The sequence below is a fragment of the Chiloscyllium plagiosum genome, unplaced genomic scaffold, assembly GCF_037043375.1.
Source record: "Chiloscyllium plagiosum isolate Xiang-an unplaced genomic scaffold, Cpla_swu_hap1 HiC_scaffold_22, whole genome shotgun sequence".
NCBI classification, from domain to species: domain Eukaryota; kingdom Metazoa; phylum Chordata; class Chondrichthyes; order Orectolobiformes; family Hemiscylliidae; genus Chiloscyllium; species Chiloscyllium plagiosum.
The window spans coordinates 56,677,626-56,691,782 of record NW_028270160.1 but is presented as its reverse complement, the minus strand read 5'-3'; the positions used below and the strand labels follow the sequence as shown (position 1 = coordinate 56,691,782).

General features: G+C 44.4%; 1 protein-coding gene across 24 annotated transcripts in view; it reads left to right on the top strand.

The window, feature by feature from the left end:
• Positions 1-14,157, top strand: part of ank3b (ankyrin 3b) — a 754,625-nt gene that overhangs the window by 500,281 nt on the left and 240,187 nt on the right. For all 24 annotated transcript variants that reach the window (XM_087999088.1, XM_087999086.1, XM_087999102.1 and 21 more), the window contains exons 2-3: positions 564-665; positions 10,269-10,367. In XM_087999088.1, the coding sequence (XP_087855214.1) occupies positions 564-665; positions 10,269-10,367 (201 nt within the window). The remainder of the gene's footprint in view (positions 1-563; positions 666-10,268; positions 10,368-14,157) is intronic.

Genomic DNA, 14,157 nt, shown 5'->3' with positions numbered 1-14,157 from the left:
TTGCCCATAGTGTCCAGGGGTGTGCGGGTTAGGTGGATTGGCCATGTTCAATTGCCCATAGTGTCCAGGGATGTGCAGGTTAGCTTGATCAGGTAATGCAACTTTACAAGGATGGTGCAGGGGGCTGGGAGTGGGTAGGATGTTCTTTGGAGGGTCAGTGTGAACTCGATGGGCCAAAAGACCTGCTTCCACACTGTAGGGATTCTATGATTCTCATTACTTTGAAGACACTGACTGACTTGGTGAGTGTTTTCACAATTATCTGTTTTTTGTCTTCGGATATGATAATGTTCTCCACCTGCAGTGCCAAAGTGAAACGGATGCAAGTGTCACTGACTCTCCATGCACAAAGATACTGCACCATCACTTAATAACCACCCGTTGCTCCTTTTACATTCTGAAAGTTCTGCTGAGGGCAAAGGGGATGAAGTAGAGGGACACCAGACTCAATGGAAATCTCATCAGGTCAAAATTGTTCACATGATGGAAGAACTCCTTCACCAATAGGTGTGCAGTTAATTTTGTTACATTAACCATATCTTTTCTCTCTCTTCTCTTTATAGACCGACACCAATGCAAGCTACCTACGAGCCGCTCGCGCGGGCAACTTGGAGAAGGCACTTGACTATATCAAAGCTGGAGTTGACATAAACATCTGCAACCAGGTTTGTGCAGTCTGCGTTCATTTCCAGTTTGACTTGATGTAGAGTTTTGGTTCATTGCTAAAACACCTGAACATTTGGGACATCTGTTTTATCCTCAAATTCCTGCCCAGTTTCTGAATCGTGCAAATACATTCAGTGAACACTAAACTCTCAGAATATTAAACTCACGAGAGAGCTTGCAATTCATTGGTTAGATCCGTTAACCCTTGATCACTCTGCTGCAATAATCTGAGGCAGATTGGGATGGGCAAGGAAGAAGAAACCTTACTCGGGTAATTCAGTCTGCATGTTTTTTATGTATATCTGGTCCCAGTGCTTTGAGTAGGAATCTAATGGTGTCAGCCTTGGCTCGATGATATACTCTTTCCTCTGAGCCAGATGGTTGTGCTTTCAAATCCCAGCCTTGAGACTTGAGCACAAAACTGAAGTAGTCCGATACAGAACTTATCAAGTGGAACACAGTTGGGAGGAGTTGTGTTCCAGGCGCGAAGTTAAAATCAAACCCTCTTGTATGTGCAAGGTATCCTGTGATAGTATTCCAAAAAAAAAGAGGGACAGGTTTTCCAAAGTCCTTGCCACTATGCCTCAAGCAACATCTAAAACAAGGGCTTATCCAAAAAGAGTCATAGAGATGTACAGCATGGAAACAGACCCTTCGGTCCAACCCGTCCATGCCGAACAGATATCCCGACCCAATCTAGTCCCACTTGCCAGCACCCGGCCCATATCCCTCCAAACCCTTCCTATTCATATACCCATCCAAATGCCTCTTAAATGTTGCAATTGTACCAGCCTCTACCACTTCCTCTGGCAGCTCATTCCATACCTGTACCATCCTCTGTGTGAAAAGGTTGCCCCTTAGGTCCCTTTTATATCTTTCCCCTCTCACCCTAAACCTATGCCCTCTAGTTCTGGACTCCCCCATCCTAGGGAAAGGATTTTTTCTATTAACCCTATCCATGCCCTTCATAATTTTGTAAACCTCTATAAGGTCACCCCTCAGCCTCCGACGCTCCAGGGAAAACAGCCCCAGCCTGTTCAGCCTCTCCCTGTAGCTCAAATACTCCAACCCTGGCAACATCCTTGTAAATTGTTTCTGAACCCTTTCAAGTTTCACAACATCTTTCCGATAGGAAGGAGACCAGAATTGCACGCGATATTCCAACAGTGGCCTAACCAATGTCCTGTACAGCCGCAACATGACCTCCCAACTCCTGTGCTCAATACTCTGACCAATAAAGGAAAGCATACCAAACGCCTTCTTCACTATCCTATCTACCGGCAACTCCATTTTCAAGGAGCTATGAACCTGCACTCCAAGGTCTCTTTGTTCAGCAACACTCCCTTGGACTTTACCATTAAGTGTAAAGTCCTGCTAAGATTTGCTTTCCCAAAATGCAGCACCTCGCATTTATCTGAATTGAACCCAATCTGCCACTTTTCAGCTCATTGGCCCATCTGATCAAGATCCTGTTGTAATCTGAGGTAACCCTCTTCGCTATCCACTACACCTCCAATTTTGGTGTCATCTGCAAACTTACTAACTGTACCTCTTATGCTCGCGTCCAAATCATTTATATAAATGACAAAAAGTAGAGGACCCAGCACTGATCCTTGTGGCACTCCACTGGTCACAGGTGTCCCAGTCTGAAAAACAACCCTCCACCACCACCCTCTGTCTTCTACCTTTGAGCCAGTTCTGTTTCCAAATGGCTAGTTCTCCCTGTATTCCATGCTAATCAGTCTCCCATGGGGAACCTTGTCGAACGCCTTACTGAAGTCCAAATAGATCACATCTACCACGCTGCCCTCATCAATCCTCTTTGTTATTTCTTCAAAAAACTCAATCAACTTTGGGAGACATGATTTCCCATGCAAAAAGCCATGTTGACTATCCCTAATCAGTCCTTGCCTTTCCAAATACATGTACATCCTGTCCCTTAGGATTCCCTCCAACAACTGCCCACCATCGACGTCAGGCTCACTGGTCTGTAGTTCCCTGGCTTGTCCTTACCACCCTTCCTAAAGAGTGGCACCCCATTAGTCAATCTCCAGTCTTCTGGCACCTCACCTGTGACTATCGATGATACAAATATCTCAGCAAGAGGCCCAGCAATCACTTCTCTAGCTTCCTACAGAGTTCTAGGGTACACCTTATCAGATCCTGGGGATGTATCCACCTTTAGCCGTTTCAAGGCATCCAGCACTTCGTCCTCTATAATCTGGACATTTTGCAAGATGGCACCATCTATTTCCCTACAGTCTATATCTTCCATATCCTTTTCCACAGTTAATACTGATGCAAAATACTCATTTAGTATCTCCCCCATTTTCTGTGGCTCCACACAAAGGCCACCTTGTTGATTTTTGAGGGGCCCTATTCTCTCCCTAGTTTCCCTTTTGTCCTTAATATATTTGTAAAATCCCTTTGGATTCTCCTTAATTCTATTTGCCAAGGCCATCTCATGTCCCCATTTTGCCCTCCTGATTTCCCTCTTAAGTATACTCCTACTTCCTTTATGCTCTTCTAAGGATTCACTCGATCTATCCTGTCTATACCTGACATATGCTTCCTTCTTTTTCTTAACCAAACTCTCAATTTCTTTAGTCATCCAGCATTCCCTATACCTACCAGCCTTCCCTTTCACCCAGACAGGAATATACTTTCTCTGGATTCTCGTAATCACATTTCTGAAGACTTCCCATTGCTTCTAAGACCTTGTGTGCAAATTGGGTAGTAACTTACGGCAGTGAACTCACTTCACAAGTGCTGCATTGGCTGAGAAATACTGTGGGTGTTTTGAAGTAGTGAAGGGAACTCGGTAAATGCAGAACACATTTCCTTCCAGAGTCAGTGCGAAATCTGCAGGATATAAAGTAGTGGATGAGCACTAATCCTTCCGTACCTCTGAGAAAGCTGAGCTGTTTTTGGAAGTTACAACAACAGGGCAAGAGGTTGGCACAGGTTCTAACTGACATGGTCAGCGACAAGCCTGGAGTAGTCAGGCATGCAGAATGTGAGAAATGGGTTGAAGTGCCCAACGTGATCAGTATAACATGAAGTGGTGACCCTGAGCCAGGGCTATCTCAGTGTTAAAATGTCAGAACACGCTCGCTAGGAACAGGAGTCAAATATTTATCGCCTGCAGCCTGCTCTACTATTTAATATAATCATAGCCAAACTTCTACTTTGATGCCATTTTCCCCTTGATGTCTTTAAAATCTAAAAAAAAATCAATCTCTTTCATAAGTGACCAGGCCTCCACAGTCTTCTGTGGTAGTGAATTCCTATCGATTCAGCACTGATCCTTGCGGCACTCCACTGTTCACAGGCCTCCAGTCTGAAATGCAACCCTCCACCACCCTCTGTCTTCTACCTTTGAGCCAGTTCCGTATCCAAATGGCTAGTTCTCCCTGTATTCCATGTGACCTAACCTTGCTAATCAGTTTACCATGAGGAACCTTGTCAAACGCCTTACTGAAGACCATGTAGATCACATCTACCGCTCAGCCCTCATCAATCCGCTTTGTTACTTCTTCAAAAAATTCAATGAAGTTAGTGAGATATGATTTCCCACGCACAAAGTCATGTTGACGATCCCTAATCAGTCTTTGCCTTTCTAAATGTATGTAAATCCTGTCCCTCAGGATTTGCTCCAACAACTTGCCCACCACTGATGTCAGGTTTACCGGTTTGTAGGTCCCTGCCTTTCCTTACCAGCTTTCTTTAACAGTGGCAGCACGTTAGCCAACCTCCAGTCCTCCGGCACCTCACCTACGACTATCGATGATACAAATACCTCCGCAAAGGCCCCAGCAAAGGCCTCATTTCCCACAGAGGTCTAGGGTACACCTGATCAGGTCCTGGGGATTTTTTCCACCTTTATGCGTTTTAAGACCCCCTCCAGCACCACCACCTCTGTAATTTGGGCATTATCAAGGTATCAGTGTTTATTTCCCCACCTTCCCTATCTTCCATGTCCTTCTCCAGAGTGAACAATACTGTTTAGTATTTCCCCCATCTCCTGTGGTTCTACACATAGGCGGCCTTGCTAATCTTGAAAGAAGTTATAGAACTTACATATTAATGAATCAAAACCTGCAACCCATTCTAAATGATTAATACTTAACAGCAATCTAGGTTTGTTCCAGATATTGCATCAGGTGTATCTGACACTTTGATCAGTTACTATAAATTCTGTGTCCTATGATCCTGCCCCACTAGCTACTTGATAAAGGAGCAGCACTGTGATGTCTGGTGTTTCCAAATAAACCTGTTGGACCATAACCTGTTGATTTTTAACTTTGTCCAGCCCAGTCCAACACCGGCACCTCCACATCATAAATGGCGAGAGGCTGCATTACACTGAATTCTGTGGACATGAATCACAAAAGTTCACATGCAAGTGCTGCCAGTAATTGGGAAGGCAAATGGAATGTGCAGTGGATGCAATATCAAAATGGGAATGTCTTCCTGCAGTATTGCATACAGTTTCGGCCTCTTTTACATAAGGAGAGATGCATTTGCATTGGTCCAGTTCCGAGAAGGTCCGTGAAGCTGATTCCTGAGGGGAAGTGGTTGCTTTATGAGGGAAAGTTAGCATCCTGTGCCTGTCCTCACTGGAATTTTGAAGAATGGGAGGCGATCTAATTGAAACCCATAGTGATTCTGAGGGGAGAAAGTGAGGGCTGCAGATGCTGGAGATCAGAGTTGAAAATGTGTTGCTGGAAAAGCAAAGCAGGTCAGGCAGCATCCAAGGAACAGGAGAATCGACGTTTCGGGCATAAGCCCTTCTTCAGGAAGGGCTTATGCCCGAAATGTCGATTCTCCTGTTCCTTGGATGCTGCCTGACCTGCTGCACTTTTCCAGCAACACATTTTCAGCTCTGATTCTGAGGGGACTTTACAGAGTTGCTGCTGAGACAGTGTTTGCCCTCGAACAAAACAAAGAACTGCAGATGCTGGAAATCTGAAACAAAAAGATAAATTGCTGGAGAAATTCTGCAGGTCTGGCAGCATCTGTGAGAAGAGAGCAGGGTCAGCGTTTCGAGTCCAGTGATCCTTCATCCGTTCTCAGACCTCGCGGCATATATAAATTAAGAAATAAGGGATCTCCCATTAAGTTGGAGATGAGAAGACATTTATTCTCTCAGAGCATCATTTGTCTTTGGAATTCTCTGCCATAGGAAGCAAAGAGGGCCGAATCAATGAATGCATGCAAACCTGAGTGAGAGATCTCTAAGGGAGTCAAGGGTGCTGCTAGAAGATGGAGTTAAAGCCACAGTCCAATCAGTGATGATCTTATTGAATGGTGGAGCAGACTGAATAGGATTATAGGCCTACTTCTTCTATTTCTTAGGACCTTATGCAAATATACTTTCCACCTTTGCTCCTGGTTGAATAGGGCAAACAAATGTGTGATATTTCAAACCAGTTTAACGTTTCAAATCGTGACGTGCTTTGAGCAATTAAAAGGTACCATCGATGTTGTGGAGGCACTGGCAGAGATTTTTAAAAATACCAGCTTTTTCTTACTTCGCCCCTGCAATCTACCCACCCAGTGGCAACAGCTCAGAAAAGAACAATGATTAAGGTGCAAGTCATATTCAAACGTAAAAGACCATTTATCATTACTACCTTGTCTTCAGCAACACTGCAACACTGACTGTCCTGGCAGTTATCCCACAGTTTATAACCTTGATTGTATCTCATGGATTTGTTCCATAAATAGATACATGCTACTGTGTAAAATAAAGCACTCTTTTCATAGGAGGAAATCCGCTGTTTGATTAAATAATGTTTCAAGAGGTTTACAATGTGTGAGGTATTTCCTGTTGCATTATTTCTTGTACAATCGCACATTACAAGTTCGACATATTTGGGCTTCATTTACAAGATGGAACATCAAGGTGGTTTAGATTTTTATTTCTGGAAGACATGGTGTCCACACCACCATGCTAATAAACCCGTCAATGCTGGGATACCAAATACCAATGGTTCAGGTTATTATAGAACAGAGCTTGATAACTGAGTGTGCACTGATGCAATACTCATCCTCCCTTGCACCACAATGAACTCTCATTCATCGCAAATTGTGAGCCTGTCATGCAGTGTAGATGGGTACAGGAACATGACTCAGCAAAACAAACCTGCTCCTCCAACAAGCTGTGGAGTTAGGAACCTTTGCTAGGTTTGAACAGTAACTACACTTTAAAAATACTTCAGTGATTATGAAGTGCAGTATGACTTAGGATGAATTAGGAATAGGCCATTGGGCCCCTCAAAAAGACTGCTGTGTCATTGAACAAGGTCATGGCTGACCTGATCCCTCCATGTTCCTGCCAACTCACAGTAACCTTTGACCCCTTTTCTTGTCAGGAATCCATCTGCAGTTGCTTTAAAAAAGTTCAAAGATTCCACCACCATTTGAGGAAGGGAGTTCCAAAGCCTTGTGGACCGTCTAGGGAAAAGAAAGTTCCCCTCAGCTCTGTCATAAACCTGAGGCAAAAAGTGTGGCGCTGGAAAAGCACAACAGGTCACAGAGCAGCAGGACAGGTGACATTTCAGGCATAAGCCCATCATCAGCAATATTATACTCAAAGCGTCGCCTCTCCTGCTCCTCGGATGCTGCCTGACCTGTTTTTCCAGCACCACACGTTTTGACTCTGACCTCCAGAATCTGCAGTCCTCACTTCTAACGTCCCTGCAGTGATTTGTAGCTCTAGATTCTGTTGTCAGTGTAGACATCTGTTGTATCCTGTCTTTGTCAAGATCTCTCTTGTATGCGTTGATTGTTGAATCATTTTTCAGTTTCTGTGTTAACGCTTTTAACATTTCTGAAAGTTGTACTTTGTTTTGGCAGGCTAACTGCATTGTTACATGTTGCATGCTAACTGTTTTTCCTGTCAGATTAGTGTGAAGGGTTATGGAACTGGGGCAGATGTGGAATTGAGAACCCAGTCTAATTGTCAGAACCGAATGACCTCCTCCTATTCCAGCATCCGGAGTTTTCATTTATAAGGTGTTGACATGGCGGCATGGTGGCTCAGTGGTTAGCACTGCTGTCTCACAGTCCAGGGGCGCAGGTTCAATCCCAGCCTCGGGTGACTGCCTGGATGGAGTTTGCACATTCTCCCCGTATCTGCATGGGTTCCCTCCAGGTGCTCTGGTTTCCTCCCACAATCCAAGGACGTGCAGTTTAGGTGAATTGGCCATGCTACGTTGCCCGTAGTGTTCAGGAATGTGTGGGTTAGGTGCATTAGTCAGGGGTAAATGTAGACTAATAGGGTAGGGGTAATGGGTCTGGGTGGGTTGCTGTTCGGAGGGTTGGTGTGGACCTGTTGGGCCAAATGGCCTGTTTCACACTGTAGGAATTCTATGATTCTTACCCATCTCATAAAACTGCACAGAGGCTGAGTCCTGTCACCAAATCATGCTTTATTTTCTTCCAGCAAGCTCAGAGGCAGTCCACAACAGAGGAAATGCTAATCTCTGGGTTATATTGCTCAGCAAAGGCTTTCCTAATTGTCCAGGTTAATAACCCCAATCAAGAACCTCATAGTTTATGAGGTGAACCCAGTCCCAATCTCTCTACCTTCTAATCTTCAACAGGTACAAGCTTAGCCTGTCCAATCTTTCCTTATAAAATGACCATGCCTTTCTGAATATCCGTCTAGCTAACCTTTTCTGATTAAAACTGGAAGCAACGCTTCACACGTGGCCTCATATTGCCCTCTATAAATGAAGCATAACATCGCTACTTTGGTGGTCAGTTCCCCTCACAATAAGCCATAATATTTTATCAGCTTTCCTAATTACTTGTTGTATCTGTATGATAATCTTTTGCAATTAATGCAGTCAGACACCTTGATCATTCTGCATCTCACAGCTCTGCAATCTCACGCCATTTAGATAATATTTTTAAAAAATTTCTTCCAGCCAAAAATGGGCAATTTCACATTTTTCCACATTGTACCCCCTTTGCCAGATGTTTGCTCTGCCCTGACACGGCACAGCTGTCCCACCTTGACCCCAAACTTAGTGGGGCCCCTGGAACTCCACGCCCTGTGTTTTAGGCCCAGGTGGTGCCCTTCCAAATCCCATCTCAAACCTTGGGACCTCGGCTGGCCTCAGAGCTGATTTCTGTGACTCTCCACCGGTTATGTTTTGGTAACTGACAATAATCATTTCTCCCAACTCCCTATTGGCGAGCCAATCTTTTATCCATGTCAACATGTAGCCCCTATACCAAGAGCTTTTGTATTATACAATAAACTTTGATTCGGCACATTTTCAAATACCTTGTGGAAATGTAAGTGCAATGCAGTCACTCACTCCTCTTTGTCCATAGCCCATGTCGCTTCCTCAGAGAATTTGAATAAATTGGTTAAGCATGCTTTCCCTTTCACAAAACCATGTGGACTCTGCCTGATTATCTTGACCCGCCCAGCTATGTAGATCTTTTATCTTACTCTGTCATAGAGATCTATTCTCCAACTAGAAGGTAATGCATTCAGGTACTGCACAGGACTATCGAATAACATTCATGTAAAAAATTAAGTACTTATAAATGTGAAATATTGAATTCACCTCACCTTCCTGGATATTTTGGTCTTAGAGTTGGTGCAGCACAGATTCAACAAAATGAAACTCGATCTCAGGCTCACGATGAAGTCAGTTTTGCATATACTCAACTTGCATGCTCCCTAGATGAGCAGGTGATCTCTACGGTGTTTAAGGGTAATTAAAGGAGTTGATAGGGTAGATAGTGGAAAACCGTTTCCTCATGGGAGGAGAATGACCAGAATAAAGAGACCCCACCTTAGAATGAGTAAGGATATTCCAGGATGATGTCAGGAAGCAAGACTTCACAGAGGAGACACTGGAAATCTGGGACTCTGTTTCCTAAGAGTATAGTCCATGCTGGAGAAGATTGCCAATTTCAACCCTGTGTTTATGTCTTTCAGCGAGGCATGTGTATTCAGAGTTACAGAACCAAGGTTGTGTAGATAAAGTTAAGATCAACCATGATCTCCAAAATGAAGGATCAGACGATTTCAGACTGAGATAAGGAAGATTTCTTTGATTAACAACTAATAAGTCTTTGGAATCCTCTACTCCAGAGTACCGTGGATCCAAGACAGAGATCAATCAATAGGTATTAAAGATATCAATGTATATGAGGATAGTGAGAGAAAATGATATTGAGTCATAGAGATGTACAGCGTGGAAACAGACCCTTTGGACCAACTCATCCATGCCAACCAGATTTTCTGAACTGAACTAATCTCATTTGCCAGCACCTGGCCCGTAACCCTCCTAACCCTTCCTATTCATATACCCATCCAGATGCCTTCTAAATGTTGTAATTGTACCAGCCTCCATCACTTCCTCTGGTAGCTCATTCCATACACGTACCACCCTCTGTATGAAACAGTTGCCCCACAGGTCCCTTTTAAATCTTTCTCTTCTCACCTTAAACCTATGCTGTCTAGTTTTGGACTCCCCCACCCCAGGATCTAGTTAAGAGATGGTGGAAAAGGTTCAGTAGGCCTGTGGATTTGGATACCTCTTGGTGTAACTCGATTTCTTGTTACTTTACAGAATGGGTTGAATGCTCTTCACCTTGCTTCCAAGGAAGGTCACATCGGGGTCGTTTCTGAACTGATCCAGCTCGGTGCGAACGTTGACGCAGCGACCAAGGTAAGAGTTTGACCCAGAGGTTGATCAGTAACACTGTTTGCTTTGTTAAGAAAGGATCAATCTGTAGTTTGCACCAACAGGTTCTCAAAATCTTTGCCATGGCAACAGGTGGAAAACTGTGAAGGCCTCAATGGAGCGCTTCCTGAGGTCATGTGAGCAGTCAAGGCCTGTGATTAAGTCATTATTACACATTTATTTAGAATGTGTGTAACACAGAATCTCATTGGATATGGAAATTGATGCAGAGTCAAATGAGTAACTCAGGTTCTCAATGAAGACTTCAGGAGTGGCATCACATAAGTGAACAGGGCTTGGCGGATTTGGGCTATAGTAAAGTGGTGTTCAGAAGTGAAGGTAAAAATGAGGTGGTTGGGGAGGATTGTTATGACACTGAACACAGGAGTGAGCTAAACTGAAACTCTGCCCACTCTCATATATAACATACCCACTCTCATATATAACACACCCACTGTGTGGGCACTGAGCAGTTCAGAGTCTCAACAATATCCCCTGACCATTCAACCACACCTCTAACCCAAACCTCACCTACTTGCTGCCTTATCCACGTACCGCCACCCACCTGGCACCTTGCCCACCTGTACCCATTCAACTGTCGACTCTACTCCCTTGTCACTCTACTCATGTTCTACCTCACTCACCTACCTACCCCCTCATTATGACCTGCTGCCTTACCCATCCTACCTAGTTACCACCTTAGCTCACCTGCTACACATCCTAGAACCCAACTACCTCTTCTGTAACATTCACGTTTGAGCTTTCGATTCACTTAATGGCAGCTAGTGCTGTATGAAGACACGTCCTGCTTCCGCCCCCAACTGTTGGAGCTCTCCAGGGGAACACTTTCCCAGATTTCTGGTAAAGCCCGATTCAGGAGAACCAGGAAAGATTAGGCAGCAGTGTTGAGCCAGGAGAACATCGAAGAGGAGTGGCGATCTGACAATGATTGTGGCTTTGTGCAAAATCCAGGCCAATGAGTGTACAGCATGGAATCAGGCCATTCAGGCTAATGCAAGTCCTCTTCACTTAACCCTATCAGCAATCCTTCAGCCTGATGGACGTGTCTCGGTTTCCTTTAAAAATACACGTTACTTGTCTCACCTTCAAGTTTCATATTTTTGCTACTCTTTGTGTAACATATTTCCTCTTGAATTTCTAATGGTTTGTCAGTGACCACCCTGTGTTAATGACCCCTAGTCTTTGAATTCCCTGCAAGTGGAAATGTTCTTTCCTTCTCAAACTCCTTCTTCATTTTAAAGACATCCATCTGGCCACCCTTCAGCGCTGTCTCTTGTCTGCAGGAAAATAAACCCAGCCAGTTCAGACTTCCCTTACAACTGCTGTTTGTTATAAACACTGTTTGCACCTTCTGCAATGCCTCTCTTATTCTCAACCAGTAAGGTTGGAAAGTCTGAAGGGTGGCACGGTGGTTAGCACTGCTGCCTCACAGCACCAGACGCCCGGGTTCAATTCCACCCTCAGGCAGCACACAATGTGGAGTTTGCACATTCTCCCCGTGTCTGCGTTGGTTTCCTTTGGGCATTTCAGTTTCCTCCCACAGTCCAAAGATGTGAAGTTTAGACGGATTGGCCATGCTAAATTGCCCATAGTGTCCAGGAATGTGTGGGTTAGACATGGGAAATGCAGGGTGACAGGGATAGGTTAGGAGGGTGGATCTTCGGAGGGTCGGTATTGACTTGATGGGCCAAATGGCCTGCTTCCACATTGTAGGGATTCTATGACTGTCCACAGGAATGAGGGAACAGGTAATCAATTTCTAATGAAGGTTTATTTTGGTGTGAATTCATTGTATAAACATGGGAGCTCATTAATCAGTGGAGTGTGAGTTTTATGGAGTATAGTTAATGAATAAAGCTCTCACTAAACTGTGGACTTGGACTCTGGTTCAAAACAGTTAAAAACACAATCTTTTCGTGTGTCACATTTGTAATAGAAGGTGGCTTCCTCAAAATGTAAAGTTTCCAAGTTTCAAGCCCTGCTTTCCAAAAATGAGCATTATGACCAATGAAGTTACAATGCAGGTCTGCGTTACGTCTTTACCAAAGAGAAAGCAAGGAATGGCCTTTGCACGTTTCTGACTGTAGGAAAGCAGGATAAGGAGCAATATTCTTTTCAAGCTGGAGTCTGATGATCTGAATGCAGATGAGGATTCGGGCAAATTTTTCGTGAATAAAATTGAACAAAAAGCTGATTTATTGACTGCTCGGATTTTGACAAATTTGAAAATACTATGGGAGAGTGCACAACGGATATCAATAGGTTATATGCAAGATTGCAGAAATTCCCCAATTTGTGCTGGCATTTAAGTGAATGGATGGTGCTTCAGTAGCACATATGGACAAAATTCTGGGCTTGACATGAGTTAAATTTGGAGATGGACTGTTCTGAGGAGAGTATTCTTTTTCAGCGCTGCTTATAGCATTAACAATCTCTCGATATGGGTGCAGGCAGAAGGAGTACTGCAACTAATGGAAATAAGGGCAGAAATACTAATGATAACGTTGAGAAGCAAAGAAAACTTGGGTTTGACAATAAGGGGTGGCACAGTGGCTCAGTGGTTAGCACTGCTGCCTCACAGCACCAAGGACCTGGGTACAATTCCACCCTCAGGCGACTGTGTGGAGTCTGCACATTCTCCCCGTGTCTGCGTGGGTTGCCTTCGGATGCTCCAGTTTCCTCCCACAGTCCAAAGATGTGCAAGTTAGGGGGATTGGCCATGGGAAGTGCAGGGTTGTGGTGGGTCTGGGTTGAATGCTGTTCAGAGGGTTGGCATGGACTTCGAGTCATAGAGTCCCAGAAACAGCCCAAGCCATCCATGCCGACCAGGTATCCTGAATCCGTGTAGTTCCATTTGCCAGCACTTGGCCCATACCTCTCTGAACCTTTCCTATTCATATACCCATCCAGATGCCTCTTAAATGTGGCAATTGTACCAGCCTCCACCACTTCCTCTGGCAGCTCATTCCATAAACGCACTTACCTCTGTGTGAAAAGTTGCCCTTTAGGTCCCTTTTATATCTTTCCCCTCTCACCCTGAACCTATGCCCTCTAGTTCTGGACTCTCCCACCCCAGGGAAAAGACTTTGTCTATTTATCCTATCCATGCCCTTCATGATTTTATAAACCTCTATAAGGTCACCCCTCAGCCTCCGACGCTCCAGGGAAAACAGCCCCAGCCTGTTCAGCCTCTCCCAATAGCTCAAGCCCTCCAACCCTGGCAACATCCTTGTAAATCTTTTCTGATCCGTTTCAAGTTTCACAACATCCTTCCAATAGAAAGGAGACCAGAATTGCACGCAATATTCCAAAACTGGCCTAACCAATGTCCTGTACAGCCGCGCCATGACCTCACAACTCCTATACTCAACTGTCTGACCAAAAAAGGAAAGCATACTAAACGCCTTCTTCATGATCCTATTTACCTGAGACACCACTTTCAAGGAACTATGAACCTGCACTCCAAGGTCTCTTTGTTCAGCAACACTTCCCAGGACCTTAGCATTAAGTGTATAAGACCTGCCCTGATTTGCCTTTCCAAAATGCAGCACCTTGCATTTATCTAAATTGAACACCATCTGCCACTCCTCAGCGCTTTGGCCCATCTGATTAAGATCCCATTGTAATCTGAGGTAACCTTCTTCGCTGTCCACTATGCCTCCAACAATAGTGTCATCTGCAAACTTAGTAACTATATCTCTTTATAGAACCATAGAATCCCTACAGTGTGGAAACAGGCCCTTTGGCCCAATAA